A 26,384-nucleotide genomic window follows, 5' to 3' on the forward strand; every position below is an offset into this window, starting at 1 on the left:
TACACACAGTATCTAGGTCAAATAGGGGAGAGGCGTTGTGCCGTGAGGTGTTGCTTTAGCTGTTTTTGAAATCAGGTTTGCTTTTCATTTGAGCATGGAGTTCCATGCAATAATGGCTCTATAAAATACTGTACACTTCCTTGAATTTGTTCTGGATTTGGGGACTGTGAAAAGACCCCTGGTGGCATGTCTGGTGGGGTAAGTGTGTGTGTCAGAGCTGTGTGTAAATTGACTATGTAAACAATTTGGAATTTTCAACACATGTTTCTTATAAAAAGAAGTGATGCAGTCAGTCTCTCCTCAACTCTTAGCCAACAGAGACTGGCATGCATAGTATTTATATTAGCTCTCTGATTACAATGAAGAGCAAGACGTTCCGCTGAGTTTTTGGCTAGCTGCAGCTTAACTAGGTCTTTCTTTGCAGGACTGGAAAATAATCAAGGTTAGACAAAACTAGAGCCTGCAGGACTTGCTTTTGGAGTGTGGTGTCAAAAAAGCAGAGTCATTCTTTATTATGGACAGACCTCTCCCCCATCTTTACAACCATTGAATCTACAAGTAATTTAGTCTCCTCAACTTGTTCAACAACCACACCATTCATTACCAGATTTTGCAGAGGTCTAGAACTTAGGGAATGATTTGTACCAAATACGATATTCAGGACCAGTTTATTACTGGCCACCCATTACAAAATTGACTGCAACTCCTTGTTAAGGGTTTCGGTGAATTCATTAGCTGTGGTTGTTGACACTTATATGGGTGAATCATCAGCATATGGACACACAGGCTTTGTTTAATGCCAGTGGCAGGTCATTGGTAAAAATAGAAAGGAGAAGAGGGCCTAGAGAGCTGCCCTGCGGTTCACCACACCCTACATGCTTTACAGTAGAGAGGCTTCCATTAAAGAAAATCCTCAGTTGTATTAGATAGATTGCCATATAGTGGATTCAGAGCTGAGGTTGAAAAGCCATAAAACATGTTTTCTCAACAACAGGTTATGGTCAATAATATCAAAGGCTGCACTGAAATCTAACAATACAGCTCCAACAATGTTCTTATCAATTTCTTTCAACCAATCGTCAGTCATTTGTGTCAGTGCAGTACATGAGCATGCTGAAAGTCTGATGTCAGATTGTTTACAGAGAAATAGCACTGTATTTGGTCCAACACCATTTTTTACAATGGTTTGCTAAGAGCTGGCAGCAAGCTGATAGGTCGGCTGTTAGAACCAGTAAAGGCTGCATTACCACTCTTGGTTCGCAGAATGACTTTGGCTTCCCTCCAGGCCTGAGGACAAATACTACCAGGTTTGTCATTATTGATCAATAACAATTTTTCCACCTCTCCGACACTAACTTTAGATTATTTATTTTTTTACATACAAATGCTATTCTTTAATTATTTGTTTTTTAATGCATGAATACAATGACTCAATGTTCATTTTTTGGCATTTCCTCACTTCATCACTGAAGTAATCATTAAAATAATTAGCAACATCAAAAGGTTTTGAGAATTGAATTTGTCTTTCTGTCCATAATTTCATTTAAAGTATTCCAAAGTTTTTTTCTATCACTATATTATTGATCTTGGCTTCATAATACAGTGTTATCCTTACATGTCACATATATACTTTACTGTAATTTAAAAATACAGTATTTTATACTTACACAGTATTTAACTAATTTAAGTTGCATGTACAACTGGAAATTCAAAGAATGTAAGACAGTATTCAAATACATTTGTCTCTTCCAGTATTATGTTGTGAGCCAAGAGGACACATGAAGGAAAATATGAGACCTTCCAAGAGGTACAGTAGCCCATATAATTGAATAGGATCTCTATGCAGTACGGTAGGCAATGGTGTAAATTACAGCAGAAATACTATTCTGATGACATAACATTGCAGTCGGACTATGCAGAGTCAATTACCTACAAATCATCTCGCATCCCAAATACTATTCATTATGGGAACAAGGCAAGTCGGCACCAAGCCTCGCTCAAACTGACCCACTGAAACGTGCCGCTGCACTTCAGAAGGCCAGGCCAGGGCGTTCACCTCTGGTACTGTAATAGGAATGTTGATTTGCCTGGTTAAAAAATAAAGAGACACTTGCTGTCTCAGTGAGATTAGGTTGTTGTAGTCTCAAATAGAGTAATCAGACTACTGTAGTTGACAGTGTCCATCAGAACCTAAACAACTCTACTACAGTACATGGCTAAGTGGCCGTTTCCAATGGGCTTCACTATCATGTCATAATAAAACTCACCCGTAGCACGCGTTCCAGCAGGTATATCTCACTTGTCACCCCCAAAGCCAATTCCACCTTTGGCCGCCTCTCCTTCCAGTTCTCTGCTGCTAATGACTGGAACGAACTACAAAAATCTCTGAAACACTTATCTCCCTCACTAGCTTTAAGCACCAGCTGTCAGAGCAGCTCATAGATTACTGCACCTGTACACAGCCCATCTATAATTTAGCCCAAATAACTACCTCTTTCCCTACTCTATTTATTTAGCTCCTTTGCATCTCTACTTTGCACATTCTTCCACTGCAAATCAACCATTCCAGTGTTTTACTTGCTATATTGTACTTACTTCGCCACCATGGCCTTTTTTTTGCCTTTACCTCCCTTATCTCACCTAACTTGCTCACATTGTATATAGACTTATTTTCTACTGTATGTTTGTTTTACTCCATGTGTAACTCTGTGTTGTTGTATGTGTCGAACTGCTTTGCTTCATCTTGGCCAGGTCGCAATTGTAAATGAGAACGTGTTCTCAACTTGCCTACCTGGTTAAATAAAGGTGAAATAAATAAATCACATAACAGAAATAATAGTCTTACACATCAGGAAAGAAAGTTCATATACATTTATTATAAACAAATGAGCAAATCTGATTTGGGCCTCATTTGGTTAGTGTTGAACTAGGTCACTATACACACACACACACACACACACACACACACAGCATGAAAAAATGCAAACATAACACACATACGGTGTGTATATGTTTTTCTAAAAAGTGTCAAAGAAAATTTTACTTTCGTATTTTTGAAAGATGTAATAAATACATTTTATTGCAACATTGATCAAGTTAACAATTCCCAATGGGTTCAGTAGCCTACTCTGAAATCATAGATTTCAATCATTGGTACCCACCAACATTTGATTTCTGGACACCAATTCATTCACTTAGTTTCTGATTCCAATCAAAATGTAAAAATGTCTCATTCTTGGATATTTTGCATACTGTAATACTGTCAGAAATAAAAATTATTATTAGCATTATATAGCCAGTGCATGCCAATGTGGTAAAAATGTTTCTAACTTGATACATTATTAAACATGGGTATGTTACTTTTTTGGAAAAGTAGCTACTTTGAGCAGTAATAGATATTTTGTAAGTGTGACAGCAAATCTTGCTATAACAGGGTTCGGAAAACAAACATACACACTCCTTAAAGACGTAGCTTAACAATCCATTATGGGTCTCTTCTGATCAGTAAACTAGACCAGACTAAAAAAAACAACAGTGAAACAGTCATCATCTCTCCCAGAGAGGAGAGGAGTAGGAAGTAGATGAGGGGTCCAAGATAATTGGCTGAAAAAACTAAAGGGGAGGAATGAACGGGAAGAACAGGAAACGAGTATTAAATACTTTCAATTATCACAACATGATCAATGATGCTCTTCTGATTAATCCACAATGAACATGAATCCTCATCTATAGATTGGATGGTCTCACGATGTTATCCTACCAAGTCTTGCTGGAGGAATGAGGCTATAGATAAATGCCTATAGGACTAATACAGTTACGGGCCAAATGTATTGGCACCATTACACTTTTCTTAAATAACTGAAATTGAAGAAGAAAAAAAAAAATAACACCCTCCCTACAATTAAACATGGGTGGGGGAGTTGCTTTGCTGCCTCTGGTACTGGGGGCCTTCAACGTGTGCAAGACATCATGAAATCAGCAGATTGATGTTCGACCCAGTGTCCAAAAACTGGGTCTCCATTGAAGGTGATGGTTCTTGTGTTTTTTTTTGTCGTTGTCTTGCTACATCAAAAAGCACCTTGAAATGGTTCAAGACGAGATGCTGGACTGTTCTGGAGTGGCCAGCGAAGAGTACAGATCCCAATCACATCCATAACCTACAGTGAGAGCTGAAAACAGCAGTTGGTGGAGGGCACCCCTCAAACATTGAATAATTAGAGTGGTTTGCTGCTGAAAAGTGGGCCAAATTGCCAGCAGAAAGGTGTAGCAAGCTCATTGATGGATACAAGAAGAGTTTATCTGCCAATAATTCTGTCCATGCCATGTCCTAATTTTCTAAATAAAAATTGTAAACTTAAGTTTACAAAAATAAAATTGTTCTGCAATGTTGAAAATCCAATAACTAAGTGTGGGGACCAAAGGCTTTTTCAAATTTTAACTTATTTTAGAAGAAATATGGAATGATTTCAGAAAAGTGCAAGGGTGCCAATATATTTGGCCACAACTGTATGTAAACTAAACGATGATACCCAACTCACAGTGTAGTCCTGGAGATGCAGGGCTGCTGCTACAGGGTTTCCACAGCGGGTCTGCAGGGGCCAAGATGACGAGGGAGGTAGGAATGGGGAGGAGGTGTAGGTGGCCACCTCCGCATCCAGACGTAGCTCCTTCAGAGGGGGGAGGCGCCGGCGGAGCAAGGCTGTAGCAGAACTCAGAGCACCGCTCTTTGGGAACATAATACTATCTGCAACAATACACGGTTATCGACCAATTAAAAAGATTCATTTATAAAGCCCTTTCTGCAACATCAGTCGTCGAAAACTGCTTTACAGTAACCCAGACTAGACTCCAAAGAGCAAGAAGCACAATCAGCTAGTACATACACTGACTTTGAGTCCTACCTCTGGGCTGGCTCAGGGGGACAAAAGCTGAAAGGTTGGTCAACCTGGTCAGATCTGTGGCTGCAGCTGTGACTTCAGGGATCTCTGGTGCAGAGGCTCTGTCTAACTCTGGATGCAGAGGGAGGAGGTGCATCGCCTCCTGTCCTGCTGCAGCACAATGCTCCATGGGCCCACCTCGCTCCAGAGATCTGGCCACAGGACTCTCCTGTTCGTGTGCTGGAGCTGCTCTGTGCAGCTTCTTGGCAGTTGAGAAGAAAATGACTGATTCTCTGTGTGGGGCTTGGTAGAAAGTCTGGAGTCGTCCTCCTGTGTTACTTTGCTTCTCCTCCTTCGTCAGCTGTTGGTCTGCTCGCGTCTCAGCAGGGTCTTGATCCAACACCACACCGTCTGTCCGTTCTTCCTCTTCAGTCTCCTTAAACAATGTCTGGACAATCTCCTGCCACACATAGACATGTACATGTTAGTCATTTATCAGACACGTAATCAGAGCGACTTACAACAGTGCATTCAACTAAAGTATGTAAATCCATCAATCGTGGCAAGTAAATGCTACCTGTTAGCCCCCCGTCCTCACCTCCTTGCATGTCTCCAGATCTCCGCTGTGGCCCTGGAGGCCCCTGAGACTGGGAGAGCCTGCGTAGGGGGTCCAATGGGCAGACAGGAGCCTCCTCTGAAAGAAGATGGCTCAGTGAGTTAGAGCATCCATGGTGCTGGCAATAACAGGGATGTGAATTTAAGTATGCTCCCTCTAATTCTCTTCCTCCCCTCCAGCAGGACCTGAGCTCCAGGACTATGCCTCAGGACTACCTGGCCTGATGACTCCTGACTGGCCCCGGGCCACCTGGTTGTGCTGCTGCTCCAGTTTTAACTGTTCTGCCTGCGGCTATGGAACCCTGACCTGTTCACCGGATGTGCTACCTGTCCCGGACCTGCTGTTTTAGACCCTCTCTTGATCTCTCTACAGCACCTGCTGTCTTGACCTCTGAATGATCGGCTATGAAAAACCAACTGACATTTACTCCTGAGATGCTGACCGGTTGCACACTCTACAACCACTGTGATTATTATTTGATCCTGCTGGTCATCTATAAACATTTGAACATCTTGAAGAACAATCTAGTCTCCACCCGGCCACCCCTCAAAGCCTAGTTCCCCTCTATGTTCCAGCCTTTCTAGGGTGTTTTTCCAAGCCACCGCGCGTCTACATCTGCAATGCTTGCTGTTTGGAGTTTTAGGCTGGGTTTCTGAATAAGCACTTTGTGACATCTGTTGATGTAAAACGGGCTTTATAAATACATTTGATTGATTGGGCAACAAATACTGAATGTTATCACTTTAGTGTTGACAGTTTAACCATGAACATAAGAGTCAGGGGTGTACTGTAACATACTGACCATGGACATGGGCTGATGCCTTGTGTCAGGGACCCGCTGGGGTGTCCACTTTAAGGCAGGGGTCAGGCTGACTGATGTCACTGAGGAGAGGGACAGACAGATAGACATAAGGCAGACCAAAGAGGAGAGGGACAAACAGAAGAATATCTGGTTGAGATTTGGCAATAGAAAAAGGTAGAATATGACCAACGTACCCATAGGTTCTCCAGGTGCTTCAGTGTGCCACTTTGTGATAGGTACTCGCTGTGCCTGGAAAGGTAAAGCACCACAGTGAATCTTGTGTCACTCATCCAGAGGGTGGCTGCTTGTTTCATGCAGCACTAAGGTGACATAACAAGTAGGCACATGAGGAAGTAGGATGGTAATGAATTTTACAAGGTGTAATATGCAGAAAAATGCTCTGCTATTTCCTGGTTGCTAAAATTCTAATAGTTTGCTTAAATTTCAGTTTGTGACAAAACAAGCTGTTCTTTTGCAAAAACAACAACATTGTACCATCTGTGAAATATATTTTCCATAAGTATTTTCAGCTGTCAGGGTTCATGCACTCATTCATAGATGGAATTTCATGACTTCTCAATTACTTCTAACCAAATTTCCATGACCAACAATGAAACCTTTATGTAACAGCACGTATAAAAAGAGTAAGAATAGTGTGGTACCAACACTGGGAGGCTGCTCTCTGATCCCATGAACCATCTCCTGTCTTTGAGCAAGGCACCTCCCACAAAGTAGAATACCTGTTAGGCAACTGTATAAAACACGTGGTCAACCCTCGTCGGGTCCGGAAAGCTAGTGGGTGTGCAGGCTTTTGAACAAGCCCTGCTCAAACAGGTCAGAGACAGTTTATCAAGGTCGGTTGAGCAGCTCATTTCTAAAATGTGGTTTGTTAGAAGGGCACTGGAGGATGGTTGACCACCCTCGATGTAAAACATTGCAACATTACAAGCAAATACGCTTTGCCTTTAAATAATTCACACATTTAATATATTAAAATATCAGATGGCTATGGTAGGCTGCAAATATTCTAATTCAACTGAAGCAATCCCACACATTTTCTTCAGTCATATTTAGCTAAACTACCTTAGAAGTGTTTCCTTTGCAGGCTGACTGGAATATATTGAGTTACAATGCCCCATACATTGGATGCCCAAATCATCTGGAAGGATCTAAAAAACACGTTTTGAATCCACATAATCCAAAAAACAGGCTACATCTAATCTCGTTTGACGATTCACAAATTATTATTTAGATTCACATGATTCGATTCAAAGCGATTGAACCGAATACCCAAATAATATAATAGCTTAGTTTATTTTTGATGAAACGATTATAATCTAAATTAATCATATGAATCGTTCAAAAAAAGTAAATCAACTTCGCATGGCCTTATTCGCGAGTGTTGTTTGGAAAGTTTTTTGGGACTTTGACGAGATGACGAAAACATTTATAACTTAACAGTTAACCAGAGGGTACAAGATGTGTTTTGAATTGTCTTCCTACCTAGTTAGCCTGTTCTCTACCATATTTTATAGGCTAGGCCTACCTGCTGCTGCAATGTCCGACTGGCGCTCTCTCCTTAAGCAACCGCCCACTCGTCTCCCACACATGTGATGCGCGCAAACACAGACGCTCTGAAGTGTCATGCCAAGCCTGGCTGATATGTTGATTTTTATTTGATGGTTAAAATATTGAAAAATTGTTAAATAAATTACATTAAAATACATTTAATTTCGATGACTTCACGGATTTTCTAGTTTTCCAAAACTTGAAAACACCATTATAAAATGCCATTACTTTTCCAGGACCATTCAAAACCCCGCTGTTTGAAGCTGGTGTACAAAACCAAAAGCAAACGACGCAAAAACGAAATTTAAGAATGGGAAGCATAGAAAAGTTGCATATATAACTGATCTACCGCTTATTAGACTTGCTTTCATTGAGAAAGACATGATCTATAACTAACATTTCTATGTAGATTTGGTCAAGTTGTCCAAAAAAACAATCACATATTGCAGCTTTAAAATCTTAATTGAAATGTATAATGTTGTTTCCGCCCTGGCTGGAGCAGCTTTATATGTGTTTTTGTTATTAATAAATCAAATCGATCAAACGGTGACTGACAGTGTAGATGTAGGTGCCCCTGCCAGATGGACAGGCAGAGGTGCGCTGGGGTGTGGCCCCCAGGGGTCTCCCAGCCTTCACCTCTTCATTCTGCAGGATGCTGCCGAGGGCTGCAGCATCTGGGAAGAACTGAACACTCCGTACTGGACCTGGAACACAAACAAGGTTACAGACTTAATAGTTTGACCGTGTTTTTTCTTCTTTGCTGTTTGAAGCTATAAAACTTCTTTAAAAATTCATTTTTTTTGCATTATGATTAATGAAGCAGTGATCTATTGCTGGGATTTCTAAGTTTTGTTTCTTAAATGTTTTATTTTTTAAAAACTTGCCCAAAGATAGGATGTGTCCACTAGTACTACCACTGACCTGCAGAGGCTGCTGTCTTCTGGTGACTCTTCATGACAGACACTCTCTGGGGCTGGAGAGAGTAGCTGACCCCTTCATCCTGCAGGATGCTGTTGAGGGATGAAGGCTCAGGGGAGAACTGAACAGACTTTACGGGACCTATAAACAATACATGCACATACAAGGTTACAGACTTGCTAGCCTATCCCAGCTTCCCTAGATTGAGCCGGAGTAGGGGTTTGAATAGGCTGGCTAATCAAACTCATTATGTTTTTTTAAAGGTGCTACATATAACATTTCCACCCTCTAATAGCCCTAAACGTTAACATTATATCAGTAGCACATAGACCATTTATTTGCAGCAGTAGGAAAGTTATACAAATCCATCTGGGATGTGTCCAGTAGTACTACCACGGACCTGCAGAAGCTGCTGTCGTCTGGTGACTCTTCATGACAGATACACTCTCCAGCTCCAGAGGGTAGCTGACCCCGTCTATGTCCTTGTGTTGAATTAGGTCCTGTCAGGAATGTAAAGTTGTCTCCGGCCCTGGGCAACATCCTGCAAACTGACGGGGTCAGCTACCCTCTGGAGCTGGAGAGGGTATCTGTCATGAAGAGTCACCAGACTACAGTACATTAAACATGTCCACCTGTAAAATGTACACAACATGAAGGAACGCAAATTCACAAGAGAAAAATTTAATTAAAAAAATACACTGACCAGCAGAGAGCGCTGTCTTCGGACCATTCTTCATGATGGACACTCTCTGGGGCTGCGAAGAAAAGAACACCTCTAGTTAGTTAATAGGCAAACTGATGGACACGAACTCAGACAGTTCATCAGTACCAATTGCAACAGGCAACCTCAAACATTGCTATGGCATTATTACAGAGGGTAGTGCGAACGCCCTAGTACATCACTGGGGCCAAGCTTCCTGTCATGCAGGACCTCTATACCAGGCGGTGTCAGAGGAAGGCCCTGAAAATTGTCAAAGACTCCAGCCACCCTAGTCATAGACTCTTCTCTCTGCTACCACACGGCAAGCGGTACCAGAGCGCCAAGTCTAGGTCCAAGAGGTTTCTAAACAGCTTCTACCCCCAAGCCACAAGACTCCTGAACATCTAGTCAAATGGCTACCCAGACTRTTCACCCCCCCCCCCCCCCACACTCTCTGTTGTCATCTATGCATCGTCACTGTAACTCTACCTACATGTACATACTGCCTAACTAACCGGCACCCCCCCCGTATATATCGTATTTTTTACTGCGCCTCTTTTATTACTTGTTACTTTTATCTCATATTCTTATCTGTATTTTTTGAAACTGCACTGTCAGTTAGGGGCTCGTAAGTAAGCATTTCACTGTAAGGTCTACCTGTTGTATTCAGCGTATGTGATTAATGCAATTTTATTTAATTTGAAAACAAACAAATACCAACTCACTATAACCGACCCAAAATCCCTGTACCTCATTCCACAAGACAACTCACCATGTTGTTATAGGCTTGTGTAGAGGGACGGCTGGACATAAAGACCCTGGCTGCACTGATTCCCTCATTCTGGAGGATACTACGTAGGGCAGAGGGGTCAGAGTGGAAGGTAGCCTCCACACTCCCTGGAACACACACAGTACAATGGAACACATTTTCAATTTCAAAAAGAAAAAATATGAAATGAAGAGCCTAAGCAGAGAAAGATTGGGGAGAGAGACTATAGTAGGCTACTATGCCTAATATTACTAGAGAGAGAAGCTGAGGATGTTGGAGTTCTTTACTGTTACCACACCATCGGTAATAAAACCCCTTCTCACCAGCGCTACTACTTGGTAACTGCCCAGGCATGGAAGGATCTTTCAAGCTGAGCATGTCAAAATGGCCCCCACAGGCTTCCGTACTGAGGGCAGTGGGCTGGGCTGAGGCAGTGGAGGCACTACTAAATGAGAAAGCACTGGACGAAAGACCTGAGCCAAGAGCAAATGAACTGGGAGGTCTGGAAAGTTGTCCCAATCCAGGTACGTGCAATAGATTATCTGAAGAAGACTGGGCCTTTCCTTTTGGATGTTGAGACAAAGACATGGAGGTGGCAGCACTGGGAGCCTGGGTTTGATGAGGCTTCACCGACTCTCTATTTTGCTGTGACAAGATGCCGCCAGGCCCTGGGCCTGCTTTTCTAGCTGCCAAGTGTAGTGTTGGGAGTTGAACAGCAAGCTCTACTGTTGACTTTGATTGGGCCTTGTTATGAGTTGCTGGGATGCTACTGGGCAGTTTGGCAGTGGTTGTTGTGGGTCTTGTTTTTAGATGGGCAGCAGTGCTAAAAGTACTTTTAGGTTGGGTTGGTTGAGCACCAGCCCTTTCAGTAGCAGCCAGCGGTCCCCTCTGGTTCTGTGCCCCCATTCGGTTTGCCTTGTGATTAGAGAAGTTGAAAGGCACAGGCTTGGTGCTTGGTTTCATCCTCTTGGCTTTACCCTAAAGGAAAACAGAGATACACATAAACTAATTATTATTTAGCACTGACAAGTAGTGCTTTGGAGACATATATTCAGGGCAGGTTTCCCAGACTGAGATTAATCCTAATCCTGGACTATGAAGCACTGTTTAATACCCAGTGAGTCTGCTTTTTAGTACCGGAATGGGCTTAATATGGGTCCTGGAAACCAGCCCTTAGTGATGCAGTCGATTGAGAAAAAAGATGCTCCTTACCGCTAGAGAGTTGTCCTCCCATCTCTTGTGTGACAGTGTGAAGTCAGAGGGAGTCTTAAGGGGCAGGGACTTGGCCAGCACTGGCAGCCTGCTGATGCCCAGCGGTTTTATAGTGAGTTTAGGACCGTTGTCTGAGGCTGCTGCTGGGTCCTTGTTCTCAGGCCCCAGTTTGGAAGGATGGCCATGGGGTACAGAGGGGTGTTTGGAATGGTGGGGTACAGAGAGGTGTTTGGAAGGGTGGGGTACAGAGGGGTGTTTGGAAGGGTGGGGTACAGAGGGGTGTTTGGAAGGGTGGGGTACAGAGGGGTGTTTAGAGCCTGGCTTTGTGTCTGCTGTCATTCTGTTGAGACTGGAGAGGGACAGTCAATGTAGAGAGTGTAGACATACGTTTCAGGCAGTGTATCCACAGTGTTTTTAAATTCAGGTTCAGCTATAGACAGCGGCCATTAATCATTAGGGAGACGCAACCACTTAAATAAAGCACAATAGACAAGTTGTGTTCATACTCTGTAGGCCTACCTTGAATGGTCGTTCAGGATTGTGTTCTGACATTGCTGACGCAGTACTGGAGAGGAATCCATGTTGGCTCAGTCAGGGGTTCAACAATGTTCTGTAAATAACTAACCTGAACCAAATGTTTGTAAACATCATTCAGCATGCTGGCTAACACAGTTGGCAAGAGAGCATAGATAGCTACGCCTTTTAGAGACAAAAACAGCAACAACATTGACGCAGTGCTCAATTGCTTTGCTGTAGCTAGTTAACTTAATTTCACTTGAATACAGCAAAGAACACATTGCAATCTTCTAGCTAATTCCTTAAAAAACACCACAAAACGTTGAACAATTTAAACGGTACTGCTAGCTTGCTAACGTTACTTGATTCATGATATGACAATATATCAAATCTTACTTTACTCACATGCAAACTTCAAAATAGTGAACTGTTTGCTTGCTTCCAAAAATGTATTCTGTAAATTTCGAAGAAAATATTAAGAATATCCCAGACTTTGCTGTTATCACCCCCAAAAAAACCCTCAAAACTTCCTTGACATGCGTCAGTTTGTAAAAAGCACGTATTTTCATTGGTTAAACAACAAACACCATAAGCCAATCGCTGTGAATGTTTATTCTGCGGCCATATTTCCTTTGACCAATCAACAACAAGCGTGTAAAAACAACTCCATGGAAACGACGCATGAAGCTTCACCACGTGATCTATTGCAGAAACGTTCCATAGGCACAAAAAACTTTTTTTTTTCTCAAATTTTGTGCACAAATGTGTTTACATCCCTGTTAATTAGCATTTCTCCTTAGCCAAGATAATATATCAAGCTGACAGGTGTAGTATATCAATAAGCTGATTAAACAGCATGATCATTACACAGGTGCACCTTGTGCTGGGGACAATAAAAGGCCACTCTAAAATGTGCAGTTTTGTCACACAGCACAATGCCACAGATGTCTCAAGTTTTGAGGAAGCGTGCAATATGCATGTTGACTGCAGGAATGTCCACCAGAGCTGTTGTCAGAGAATGTAATGTTCATTGCTCTACCATACGTTGTTTTAGAGAATTTGGCAATACGTCCAACCGGCCTCACAACCGCAGACCGTGCACGTGTAAGCACGCCAGCCCAGGACCTCCACATCCTGCGGGATCATCAGACAGGGAAGGGGGTGCTGTAATAAAGCCTTTTTGTGGGGGAAAACTCATTCTGATTGGCTGGGCCTGGCTCCCCAGTGGGTGGGCCTGGCTCCCCAGTGGCTGGGCCTGGCTCCCCAGTGGGTGGGCCTGGCTCCCCAGTGGCTGGGCCTGGCTCCCCAGTGGGTGGGCCTGGCTCCCCAGTGGGTGGGCCTGGCTCCCAAGTGGCTAGGCCTACGCCCTCCCAGGCCCAACTATGGCTCCACCCCTGCCCAGTCATGTGAAATCCATAGATTAGTGCCTAATTTATTTATTTCAATTGATTTATTTCCTTATATAAACTGTAACATAAGTAAAATCTTTGAAATTATTGCATGTTGCGTTTATATTTCTGTTCGGTAAATAAAGTACTCAAAAGTTTAGTATTTGGTCCCATATTCCTATAATGCAATGACTCTACAAACTTGTTGGATGCACTTGCAGTTCGTTTAGGTTGTGTTTATTTTATTTTTTGTGCCTAATAGAAATTTATGGTAAATAATATATTGGGTCATGTTGAGGTACATTTTATTCTAAATAAGAATATATGTTTTTAAACATTTCAACATTAATGTGGATGCTACCATGATTACGAATAATCCTGAATTGATCGGGAATAATGACGAGTGAGAAAGTTACAGAGGGCCAAAGATCATACCCCCAAGACATGCTAACCTTTCACCATTACCGTTAGCATGTCTTAGCATGTCTTTAATGCATACCTCTGAGATTTTTTGAATAAATTGTTAAACAAAATCTCTTTTTGTATTTGTATAAGCAATTGTATTTGTATAAAATCATTTCAAATTTTTTTTTGCATATAATATAGCTCAGTATTTGAATAATTTATTTTATACAGCCCAACTTGTAAGTCGCTCTGGATAAGAGCGTCTGCTAAATGACTTAAATGTAATTATTGCTCATCTTTATCAAGGGTGTCAATCATGTCATTCCCACTGTATTATTGTATAGTGGTATTTGCAATAAATCTCTCCTGTAATTGTCCTTTTTGGTCAGAAGGTGTCTCTCAAACACTTTTTTGAACACCATTAAATTATTATAGTATAAAAAAATATAGCAGGATAATACCTTGAATTTGTTCTTAATTTCGTCACACAATACACAAACACTGGGAAGATATAAGGATTGGGAAAATGCAACGTCTACATAGTTTACACACACACAGGGTAAGCACCTGGCCCCCGAGCTTACATTTCTACATGTGGGTAAAGTTTAAACTGACTCCGGAAACAGGAAATAAAGAGACCACAGAAGCTGTTTGCATTCATTTCCACTCTACAAATCACTCTTCTCTGTTTTCATATTGTACCCATTTGGTAGAGAGTACTATCCATGTTTTATTAATACCACTGTCTGTCTGTCTGTCCACCTGTCTGTCCGCATTTCTGTCTGCATGTCTGTCTGACATTGCAAAGAGGGAGAGAAGAGAAAAAACTAGACTCATTTAGTAAATATATTTACAGAATTCATTTTGTGAGAGGAAAGAAATCTTCATCTTGTGATCTTTGAGAAGAAATTCTCAACAACAAAAACAAACACTTGTGGTCATTCTGTTCTTCATTAAAACATGGAGACTTGCTATCAACATACCGTGAGATGCTGTGATGGAATACTATTGATATAATACATTTACTACCAATGATGCATCTAATTGTTTACTACCAACTTGGTGGGAGAAGAATATTTAAATGACTAATGTCATGTATCTTGACGATCCCATCCATGCTTTTCCGTCAACTAGACAGAACGTTCACATTGACACCACCTAAAAGATGAATTCATACTCGCTCAAAGTCTTTCCACCTTTTCCATTACAAAATCCACAAACAAAACACAGTTGGTAACACAGTTTTCCCTTCTAGAGGAGAAGAACCATATCCTCTCAGGGGATGTCCATGCCTCCGTTAGAGGTCTGTGAGAGACGTCTCTCTCCTTCACAGCCTAACCCTGTACCACTGCTGTCCACGTTCTCCTTGCTCTCATCATCCTGCTCCTCTGACCGCTGTCTCAGACGCAGGCCGGGATCTCTCTGAGACGGCATCTGGAAACTGGAGAACGAGCCTCCAGAAGATCTCTTCTCTGAATGGAACCATTCCAGCAAGAACAGGAAACAGAAAAACACAAACATTTAGCCTCCTGTACTGTTTTTTGGTGGACAAGACCACATTGTAACAAAGTATATCTTGGTAAATTATTCATAAGTGATGATTGGTGAATCTGACATAGTCATCTTGTTATGAACGAGAACAGTGGTTGTTGGCAGGTAAATCATCAGTGTACCTTAGGTTTGAAGCTACTGTGTCAAAGACAAGAGGGATGCTAGAGCCCCGGGGTTACAGTAGAAAATATGATGAATAACACAGAAATGCACTAGTACGTCTTATCAACGCTATGCTTAAAGAAAGAAGTACACTAAAATGAGGTTGTCAAAACCTAGTTGCAACCTCACAGAGAAAGAGTGACATTTCTCACGACCTTTAGCATACACCTACTACAGTACAGTAGGTCTGCACATCGCATGTCTTATTCGCTACCTGCTCTTTGTGCATAGTTAAATGTCAAACCACAAGGAAATGTGTGCCCACTCAAGTGACCTCATTAGATCACACGATGCTGAACACTTGACAAAATGGCAACATTTCAATGTGCGTGACATACCTCCTGGTCCGACTGGACGCATCAGCCGGTTCATCTGAACATTCCAGTGTTTGACATTGGTGCTGGCCTGGCGAAGCTTCCTTTGGGCAGCCTATCAGAACACAAGGGAGATTGAAACATATGGAACAAATTCACACTACAGATATGTATAAGGCTCTACTGGATAATTAAGCCCAATCTAAATATCCAGTGTTGTTGTGAAGGGAAGTAGTAAGTGTGTTGATAACGGTAGGCTACTCACCACAACGTCCTGGTCGACCCGGTGTCGGTTGGCCCTGACCTCCTCCAGCTGCCGCTGGGCCTCCTCCAGAGCCCGGGTCTTGTTCTCCATCTCTTGCCGCAGCTCCTGCTTCTCTCTCTGGGTCTTCCGGATGTACTCCTCCTGCTCATCCTGGAGGGCCATCAGGGCCTTCATCTTCTCCTCCTCCTCAGACAGCAAACTGGGCAATACAGATTCAAGGTTTTTTAGAAAGATGGCAAGTTAAAATGCACAGGGCATACAGTAGTCAGTAAATATAGCATGATTTGCTGGAGATTTAGAAAGAATTCGGTATCACTGCATTTAAAGCCAAGTTATTACAGGCATGGACAAGCCTATATTCTTTATGATATCTTTGCCATGTCTGAGATTCTTTGTGAGCTTTGACAAGCAGGGAACTTAACGCTTGGTATTATATGCAGTGCTCACAGCCAGAAAGGAAATTAATCGAAGGACACGTCAGATCATTTATTTTTTTGCATGTAAGATTGAGATAGAGCCCATGCACACCCTGTCAACATATCCAACATATCGTAGCTAGACAACTTCCTCTGCTAAAAACTCGACTTCCTCAGGAACTAACGCAACAGCCCACCCTTCAACACTGATCAGCTTCTCACCACCATCTGTCTCCCTGTGGTATGCTGTGTTCATTAAAAACACATGCAGCTTATACATGCTAAGTGGATGCGTTTTCACATGCCAACTGCTAGCCCTACCTGAGCCTGTCTATGGAAGTGAATATGTTTGAAGAAGAATACTGTGTGTGTGCGCATGCAGCACCCTACCCAGTCTGTGCGTATCTAAAGACCTCTTCGTCCTGTCTGGCCTTGATCTCCTGGTGCAAGGCCTCCTCCAGACTCGTCTGCAACCCCTCCAGCTCCTTGATCCTCTTCCTCTGCCGCTCCGCCTCCTCCTCCTTCAGAATCATCTCTGCCTGCATGCTGGCCCGCGACTGGAGAGACACACACAGCATAGAAGATCTAGACACCTAGCCCAGCGCATCGTGATCGGCATAAACAGTGTTACTATACACCCTGTCACCCACTCCAAATCTGAACCAACCATCCTCCACAGTACACAACACAACCGCCACCCTCCTCCTCCTTGACACAGGTAAGCACACACTCAAAACAGAAGGTTCTATACACTGCCAAAAAAGGCAGTTAGATCTTGGATCATAACTATAGCGGATCCCTTTTTGGTGCTATATAGAACTTGTTTCAAGGTTATATAAAAGAACCATGCTCATAAGTTTCTCATTGGAACCTTTATGGTGCTATAACCACACTCCTTTCTTCCCTTCACCGTCTCCCCCTTTCCTGTCATTAGCTGTCCTCACCGCCTCCCTCCTCTCCCTCCCTGTCCTCACCGCCTCCCTCTCCTTTCTTCAACACCTCCTCCCTCCTCCCCTCCCTCTCCTGTCCTCACCGCTCTCTCTCTCCGTCCTCACCGCCTCCCTCCTCTTACCTCCTGTCCTACCGCTCCCATCCTTCGTCTCACCGCTCCCTCGCTCAGCTCTCCTGCCTCCCTGTCCTCACCGCCTCCCTCCTTCCGTCCTCACCGCCTCCCTCCTCTCCCTCCCTGTCCTCACGCCTCCCTCCTCTCCGTCCTCACCGCCTCTCTTCCTCTCCGTCTCACCCCTCCCTCCTCTCCCGTCCTCACCGCTCTCTCCTCTCCGTCTCACCGCCTCCCCCTCTCCCTCCCGTCCTCACTCCCTCTCTCTTCCCCATGCCTCCTCTCTTTCTTCTCACCTCCTCCTCCCTCCTCTCACTCCCTCTCTGTCCTCACCGCCTCCATCCCTCCTCTCCTCCCTCTCTGTCCTCACCCCTCCCTCTCTCTCCCTCTCTGTCCTCACCGCCTCCCTCCCTCTGTCCTCACCGCTCCCTCCCTCCCTCCCTCTCTGTCCTCACCGCCTCCCTCCTCTCCCTCCCTCTCTGTCTACCGCCTCCCTCCTCTCCCTCCTCTCTGTCCTCACGCCTCCCCTCCTCTCCTCCTCTTGTCCTCACCGCCTCCCTCCTCTCCCTCCCTCTCTGTCCTCACCGCCTCCCTCCTCTCCTCCCTCTCTGTCCTCACGCTCCCTCCTCTCTGTCCTCACCTCGCTCCCTCCTCTCTGTCCTCACCGCCTCCCCCTCCTCTCTGTCCTCACGCCTCCCTCCTCTCTGTCCTCCCGCCTCCTCCTCTCCCTCCCCTTTCGTCCTCCTCGCCTCCTCCTCTCCTCCCTCTCCTGTCCTCACCGCCTCCTCCTCTCCTCCCTCTCTGTCCTCACCGCCTCCCTCCTCTCCCTCCCTCTCTTTCCTCACGCCTCCCTCCTCTCCTCCCTCTCTGTCCTCACCGCCTCCTCCTCTCCCTCCCTCTCTGTCCTCACCGCTCCTCCCTCTCTGTCCTCACCGCCTCCCTCGCCTCTCTGTCCTCACCGCCTCCCTCCTCTCCCTCCCTCTTTGTCCTCACCGCTCCCTCCTCTCCCTCCCTCTCTGTCCTCACCGCCTCCCTCCTCTCCTCACCTCTCTGTCCCTCACGCCTCCTCCTCTCCTCCCTCTCTGTCCTCACCGCCTCCCTCCTCTCCTCCCTCTTGTCTCACCGCTCCCTCCCCTCTTCCTCTCTGTCCTCACCACCTCCCTCCCTTTGTTATCGCTTCTTTTCCACCGTCTCCCTCTCCCCTCCCAGTCTTCACCTCCTCTGCCTCGCGGAGCTGCACCTCCAGGGCCTGCTGCATCTCATCATGCTGCTGACGCCTCCTCATCTCGTCCTGCTCCAGGAGAGCCTGGGCCTGCCTCTGTGCCTCCTTCAGGAGCTCCAGCTCGGCCAGCTTACGCTCTTTCTCCTCCTGGAGGGCCCGAAAACGTTGAAGCTCCTCCTCTTTGGCCAGCCGCCTCCTCTCCCGCTGCTCCCTCTGCTCCCTCCTCTTCAGCTTCAGGTCCTTGTGGAGAGAGGTCTTCCCTTCAGTGAGTAGACGGATGGCTGTCTGAATGGCTGTGGGGAGGGAGGGGGATAGGCTGTAACAAGTTGTACAATAGTACTTCCACACAGGGTTCACATTATATATTCACTCTTAGAGGAGCCTAAAGTCTATTGGGAGTGAATGCATTATTAGTGGGAGGGGTCACTGAGTAGAAGAACATGTCCCACAGACCTGCTGTCCATTCCTGTCTCTGCTTGGTGTCTGAGGCACTCATCTCATAGGTCTTGGAGAGAGTTTTCAGACAGAACATACACCTCTTCCCATCTCTGTCTGGCAGCACCTCCACACAGCAGTCCCCGTCCAGAGAGATGTTTCCCTGGCGCTCCTTGCGGTCCTCGCTGGTGTAGTAGGCCAGGGTACCGGGCCTCAGGGTGAACCAGCGCTCCTTCCAATTCCTCCTCAGCTGACCCTTCTTCCAAAGATACCCCTGGAGGCGACAAAGTCAACACACACATTATTGACATAGAACAACATATCACTGACACATCCCCTTTAACCCTTACCAATGTTTGTAAATCTTTAAGGTGGTGGCAGCAATATGGTGGAGGATACATCACTACACAGCTTATACACTCAGTTGCCAGTTTATTCGGTACACCCATCTAGTACCAGGTTAGACCCCCCTTTGCCTCCAGAACAACCTGAATTAAAATGTTGCTCAATTGGTATCAAGGGACCTAACGTGTGCCAGGAAAGCATTCCCCACACCATTATACTACCGCCACCAGCCTGTACTGTCGACACCAGGCAGGATAGGGCCATGAACTCATGCTCCTTACGCCAAATCCCCACTCTATGCCATCATCATTACGCAACAGGAACTGAGATTTGTCGGAGTAGGCAAAGTTTGTGCCCTCTGGAGCCACTTCTTCTTGTTTTCAGCTGATAGGAGTGGAACCTATCAGCTGCAATAGCCCATTTGTGACAAGGACCGACGAGTTGTGCGTTCTGAGATACCGTTCTGCTCACCACTGTTGTACTGTGCCGTTATTTGCCTGTTAGCTTGCCCGATTTTTGCCATTCTCCTTCAACCTCTCATCAACAAGATGTTTTAGCCCACAGGACTGCCGCTGATTGGATGTTTTTGTTTGTTACACCATTCTCGGTAAACCCTAGACACTGACGTGCGTGAAAAGCCCAGGAGGCTGGCCATTTTTGAGATACTGGAACCGGTGCATCTGGCACCAACGATCATACCACGCTCAAAGTTGCTAAGGTCACTCGTTTTGCCCATTCTAACATTCAATCGAACAGTAACTGAATGCCTCTATGCCTGTCTGCTTTATATAGCAAGCCACGGTCACTTGACTCACTGTCTGTAGGAGTGAACCATTTTCATGAACGGGGTGGTGTACCTAATAATCTGGCCACTGAGTGTACATATCCCTTCAGACATGCTAACATCGAGATTTTATGTCCAAGCGGGAGGGATAGGGAGCGATGTGGGACCGGCTGAGAGATAGACAGACCATACTGCTCTATTGTTTTCAGGTAGCCTACCTCTTTGAGGACATCACCAACTATCTCCCTGTACACCTCCTCTATGGCCATGCTGGTGATTCCCTGGTCCATGCCTCTAGTTACCTTCCCAGAGTTCATCATCTCCAGGAAGGACCAGACAGTGAAACCATTCTGCTGCACTGTATCCTTGGAGATGAAGTCCTCCAGCTCCACACAGTTGAGCTCAACACTCATGGCCATACACATCTTCTTGAGCAGGTATTCCACCTGAACAAATAAAGTGTGGAGCACAAATATTTGGCATATAAAAAGACATTGAAATGTATATTGTGGTGAGAATGGTTGCCTTTCACTTGTTTTGCCACCAGTGAAATGTATTGTTTTTGATTGATAAGGTAACCTCCTCCATTTTGTTTTTAGTGAAACATCCTTGACTGCTGGTTCTCACGCAGAGGCACTGTGCCCTGCTCTAAAAGCTGCCTGTAGCTTATCATAACAAAAAAAAAAACAGACTACAGGAAACCAGAAGCTATGTGACATGCAAGCCCACATTTACTGCGCATAAAGCCACCACATTCAGTGGGCAAAGAAACACTAGTGGACCAAAAGTCTGCTATTTTTTTCAGAGGTTTGGCAGGTAAATACTAGGACAGGATGGTGAAGTTGAACTCACCTCATCTGGGACCATAACCAGAGGATATTTGTCCTCTGACAAAAAGTTAAACAGGCACCATAGACTAAAGGCATCTTTCCCTGGCAACACGTTCTTATTGTCCTTCCCCGGCTTGTAGTTCTTCTTAGCAGTGAGAGTCCAGCAAAGCTCATCTACTTGTTCCTTGACAAAACTGCCCTCTTCTACCTGTGTGCAGGAAACATAATCCACACAACGTTGAGTGAGATTAACAAAAACATAAACTCAACTATTGCCATGATGGTACAGTACCATGTTTACAGATCAAACTAGGGTGTGTCTGTGTGCATTTCATTACCTTGTCCAGTATGTATTTGTTGAGGTAAGGCATGTACCCCTGGCTGGAGACCGGTCCATCATCATCATCCCTGAAGTGTTCTTCCAGAGCCACTGGGTCGTGGGGGATGGACAGAACCGTACACAGGTTATGGGACAGAACCTAAAACACATGGACAACAGGTAGATATGGATGAGTTTGAACAAATACTGAACGTAACAGACGTCAATATTAGTATCTGGCCAAGATCCGTTTATAAACCTTGTGTTTTAAAATGTAAATTGTGTTTGGTTTTGAGGATGTGTGTGAGTGATAGAGTGCTCTTGATTATGGTTACTTTTTAAGTAATTCTTTTAAGACTTGTCTCTGTCAGACAGAAAAAACATTAAATACTTTGACAGTTTAAAAAGGACCTGAAACACAAAAGCTGAATCATTGCAGTATTTTAGTCTTAGAGGAAACGTGTATAATGTACCCATCACGTCAGAATACAGGCGAAGGATATAGTGAAACTGCTGACCAGGCAGTGATTTACTCAGTCAAATATCTATTGGGTTACTTCAAGAGAGCTTCTTGTGTTCACACAACAATGTCCAACTGCCATTTAGACCTTCTGAAGAGATTAAGGATGCTCTCATGAAAAACAATAATAAATGACTGGACCTTACTGAAATAGAAGTTGAGCGATATCTATCTTATTTTGAGAGAGACTCAGTAAACCCGTGTAGTAAACCCGCCCTCCAGGACACCTACACCACCCGATGTCACAGGAAGGCCATAAAGATCATCAAGGACAACAACCACCCAAGCCACTGCCTGTTCACCCCGCTATCATCCAGAAGGCGAGGTCAGTACAGGTACATCAAAGCAGGGACCGAGAGACTGAAAAACAGCTTCTATCTCAAGGCCATCAGACTGTTAAACAGCCACCACTAACATTTAGTGGCCGCTGCCAACATACTGACTCAACTCCAGCCACTTTAATAATGGGAATTGATGGAAATTATGTAAAAATTTACCACTAGCCACTTTAAACCATATAATGTTTACATACCCTACATTACTCATCTCATACATTACTCATCTCATATGTATATGTATATACTGTACTCTATATCATCTACTGCATCTTGCCATCTTTATGTAATACATGTATCACTAGCCACTTTAAACTATGCCACTTTATGTTTACATACCCTACATTACTCATCTCATATGTATATACTGTACTCTATACCATCTACTGCATCTTGCCTATGCCGTTCTGTACCATCACTCATTCATATATCTTTATGTACATATTCTTTATCCCTTTACACTTGTGTGTATAAGGTAGTAGTTGTGGAATTGTTAGGTTAGATTACTTGTTGGTTATTATTGCATTGTCGGAACTAGAAGCACAAGCATTTCGCTACACTCGCATTAACATCTGCTAACCATGTGTATGTGACAAATAAAATTTGATCTGATTTGATTAGATCTCAGCCTTCATTTTCTGACACATCATCACCACATCCTGTCTTCACTCACTCACCCCTCTGCTCACAACTGAACCAAGGATTTTATTGGGATCCCCATTATCTGTTGCTGAAGCAGCAGCTACTCTTCCTGGGGTCCACACAAAACATAAGATATGACAAAATACGGAACATTTAACTACACACATTTTAAATAAGCACAATGGAAACATAAAAGTTCCTCTGGACAGTTACACGCATACATACTGTACACTGGTACATATACATGTGAGTTATTTAGGTCAGACAGGGGAGAGGTGTGTTATGAGGTGTTTCATTTTTTATTTATTTTTTAAAACAAATGTTGCTGTTTGCTTGAATAATTTGAGATGGGAAGGAGTTCCATGTGATCATGGCTCTACATAATACGGTGCGTTCCCTTGAATTCATTCTGGATTTGGGGACTGTGACTGGTAGGTTATGTCTGTCAGAGCTATATGTAAGTTGATTATACAGGGAAGTTTGAATTTACAATATTTCTCACAAAAACAAGAATGAATGCAGTCAATCTCTCCTCTACTTTGAGCCAAGAGAGACTGACATGCATACTGTTGACATTAGCCCTCTTTCTACATTGAAGGCCAAGACGTGTTGCTCTGTTCCACACCAGCTGCAGTTTTTCTAGGTCCTTATTTGCAGCACATGACCATATCATCAGGCAATAGAGATGATTCGATAAAACTAGAGCTTGAAGGACTTGTTTGGTCGACTGTGGTGTTTAAAATAAAAAAGCAGAGCATCTCTTTATCACAGACAGACCTCTCCCCATCTTCACAACAATTGAGTCAATATTCCTTGACCATGACACTTTACGGTCTCAGCTGACACCAAGAAGTTCTCTCCCCTCAACAGCCACATCATTCATTACCAGATTCAGCTGAGGTCTAGAACTTAGGGAATGATTTGTACCAAAAACAATGCTCTTAGTTTTAGAGATGTTCAGACCCAGTTTATTATTAACCACCCATTACAAAACTGACCACAGCTCTTTGTTTTAGGGTTACAATGATTTCACTAGCTGTGGTTGCTGACGTGTATAATGTTAAATCATCAGCGTACATAGACACACAGGCTTTGTTTAACAGTAAAAGGCCCTAGAGTGCTGCCTTGCGGTACAGCACTCTTTACATGTTTTACATTAGAAAAGCTTCCATTAAAGAAAACCCTCTGTTCTATTGGATAGATAGCTCACAACCCATGATTTGGCAGCAGATGTAAAGCAATAACACTTAAGTTCTCTCAACAACAGTAAGTTATGGTCAATAATATCAAAGGCTGCACTGAAGTCTAACCGTACAGCTCCCACAATCTTCTTATTATCAATTTATTTTAGCCAATCATAAGTCATTTGTGTCAGTGCAGTACATGTTGAGTGCCCTTTTCCATAAGCATGCTGAAAGTCTGTTAATTATTTTTCAAAAAAGTTGCTAAGAGCCGGAAGCAAGTTGATTGATCGGCTGTTAGTACCAGTAAAGGGCGCTTTACCATTCTTGGGTAGCGGAATGACTTTAGCTTCCCTCCAGGTCTGAGGACAAACACTTTTCTCCAGACTCAGATTATAAATATGACAAACAGGAGTGGCAAACACAGCCCGCTATCATCCTCAGTAGCTTTCCAACTAAGTTGTCAATATGAGATGGTTTCTCACACTAATTTCACAGAATTTAAAATTACAATGCTTTCTTTCATTATTAGATATTTTACGCATGAATATGTTGGCTCACAGTTTGTTGTTGGCATTTCATGTTTGAGTTTGCCCACTTTGCCAATGAAATAGTCATTAAAATAATTGGCAATATCAAAAGGTCATGTGATGAATGAGCCCTGTGATTCAACAAAACATGGAGTTGAATTAGTCTTTCTGCCCACAATTTCATTAGTTTCATAATACAGTTTCTTCTTATTTCTGTTCAGTTTAGTAATATACAATGCTCAACTTTAAAGAACACTAAGACCTGCGTGGCCTGGGGACCTTCAGCCTCTATGAACCTGACTCCCTGGTCTCTAGACTCCCATACTCCAGACCAGTCTGCCAGTGCCAGCATGACAGGGATAAGCCTAGTCACGAGGTTCTGATAGTGAAAGCCAGGCCAGGAGCACATGGCTGAAACATGGAGCTCAATGGAGGAGAGTGGGACTGGTCCTACACCATGTAACAATATAGCCTGGTCCGAGGTCTGTTTGTGCTCTGGCATGCTAGCACCAACACACTGGCACTCAGGTTCATATCAATAAGCACTGAAGATGTACGTGAACTGTAGTACAGGTGGCGATGTGGTGACAAGTTCTATTCATCAGCTCTCTGGTCGTGCTCAGTGCCACAGTACCAATTGCACTGCATGTGGTGACATCATGGACCAGCCTGGTCACAACTTGGTGATGAGGCCTTCCATTCACAGAAACGCAGAGGAAATCGTAACTCTCCAACTCACACACTGCCCCTACTGTGCACTATTTCACTATCATCAGTGTTGTTCTCCCACCCCATGGGAAAAATATAGTTACCACTGCGAGCCCTATTACAACACTAAAACAATCAGCTAATACACAGAGCATGTGCCATGAAGGTTTGCTCAACCAGGAAATACACCTAATCAGATGAAGATTAGCAGAAAATCTACCACATATCATCTAGCAAACATATACAGCATATCAAGTTATTCAGGACCAGTTCTGCTCATCTTCACAAATGTCAAAAGGATATTTTTATTGACCCAGATTACTATATATTATTGGATGACTCCAGCTACCCCAATAAAGATCCTCATGAGGTCGGAAATGAGAGAGCTGGGTGCCTTGGTTAGAAGACGGTGCCCCTAAAACATGGGGCCAAAACCCTTAGTAAAATCCCATCAATTTTGGCAAAAATTAATCCAGGTGCTCACCTTGAGTTGAGACTTGGACACTTTCCCACTCTTCTCAAGATCCAGAGCAGTGAAACCATACCAAATAGACTTGAGGAGCTCTGAGCGTAGGTCCATGTCTACAGCAGCATAACTTTTTCTCTCTCTCCCTCCCTCCTCTCGATACATGCCCCGACGCTGTGATAGCCTCTTGAGCCACCCACACCCAGTAGTGCTTTGACTGTGGGGCCCTGCTGTGCTGACTGCACTACTAAACAGTTGCGCCACCTGCTGGCGGGGTATTGTAGTGTAAGGGTCCAATAACAGAGACTGACGTACTCCTTTAATATAGTGAACAAAAATATAAACGCAACATGTATAGTGTTGGTCCCATGTTTCATGAGCTGAAATAAAAGATCCAAGACATTTTCCATACGCACAAAAAAATTATTTCTCTCCAATTTTATGCACAAATTTGTTTACATCCCTATTAGTGAGCATTTCTCCTTTGCCAAGATAATCCATCCAACTGACAGTGTGGCATATCAATA

General features: G+C 43.8%; 2 protein-coding genes across 4 annotated transcripts; both read right to left on the reverse strand.

Annotated features, from left to right (window-relative positions):
• Nucleotides 1–2,856: 2,856 nt before the first annotated feature.
• Nucleotides 2,857–12,549, reverse strand: LOC111966842 (trophinin associated protein). 3 transcript variants are annotated; one of them, XM_023991798.2, is made up of 14 exons: nt 12,376–12,549; nt 11,983–12,088; nt 11,464–11,812; nt 10,575–11,229; nt 10,255–10,379; nt 9,486–9,537; nt 8,786–8,923; nt 8,420–8,568; nt 6,490–6,544; nt 6,296–6,375; nt 5,476–5,571; nt 4,902–5,337; nt 4,539–4,744; nt 2,857–3,612 (listed from the first exon to the last, which is right to left on the reverse strand). In XM_023991798.2, exons 2-14 carry the CDS (start codon nt 12,042–12,044, stop codon nt 3,547–3,549), a joined length of 2,469 nt encoding a protein of 822 aa, XP_023847566.1. In that variant the 5' UTR covers nt 12,045–12,088; nt 12,376–12,549; the 3' UTR covers nt 2,857–3,546. The 3 variants fall into 3 exon arrangements, with proteins under 3 accessions (XP_023847566.1, XP_023847569.1, XP_023847565.1); XM_023991801.2 differs by having other exon boundaries at nt 8,501–8,568; nt 12,385–12,548; XM_023991797.2 differs by having other exon boundaries at nt 12,385–12,548.
• A 594-nt stretch (nt 12,550–13,143) lies between these two features.
• Nucleotides 13,144–26,021, reverse strand: LOC111966843 (differentially expressed in FDCP 6 homolog). The gene is made up of 10 exons (XM_023991802.2): nt 25,876–26,021; nt 21,495–21,635; nt 21,179–21,364; nt 20,545–20,772; nt 19,216–19,471; nt 18,757–19,055; nt 16,871–17,037; nt 16,065–16,263; nt 15,824–15,914; nt 13,144–15,244 (listed from the first exon to the last, which is right to left on the reverse strand). Exons 1-10 carry the CDS (start codon nt 25,969–25,971, stop codon nt 15,048–15,050), a joined length of 1,860 nt encoding a protein of 619 aa, XP_023847570.1. The 5' UTR covers nt 25,972–26,021; the 3' UTR covers nt 13,144–15,047.
• Between the last annotated feature and the right edge of the window lie 363 nt (nt 26,022–26,384).

This window comes from Salvelinus sp. IW2-2015, linkage group LG7 (assembly GCF_002910315.2).
Source record: "Salvelinus sp. IW2-2015 linkage group LG7, ASM291031v2, whole genome shotgun sequence".
Lineage (NCBI taxonomy): Eukaryota > Metazoa > Chordata > Actinopteri > Salmoniformes > Salmonidae > Salvelinus > Salvelinus sp. IW2-2015.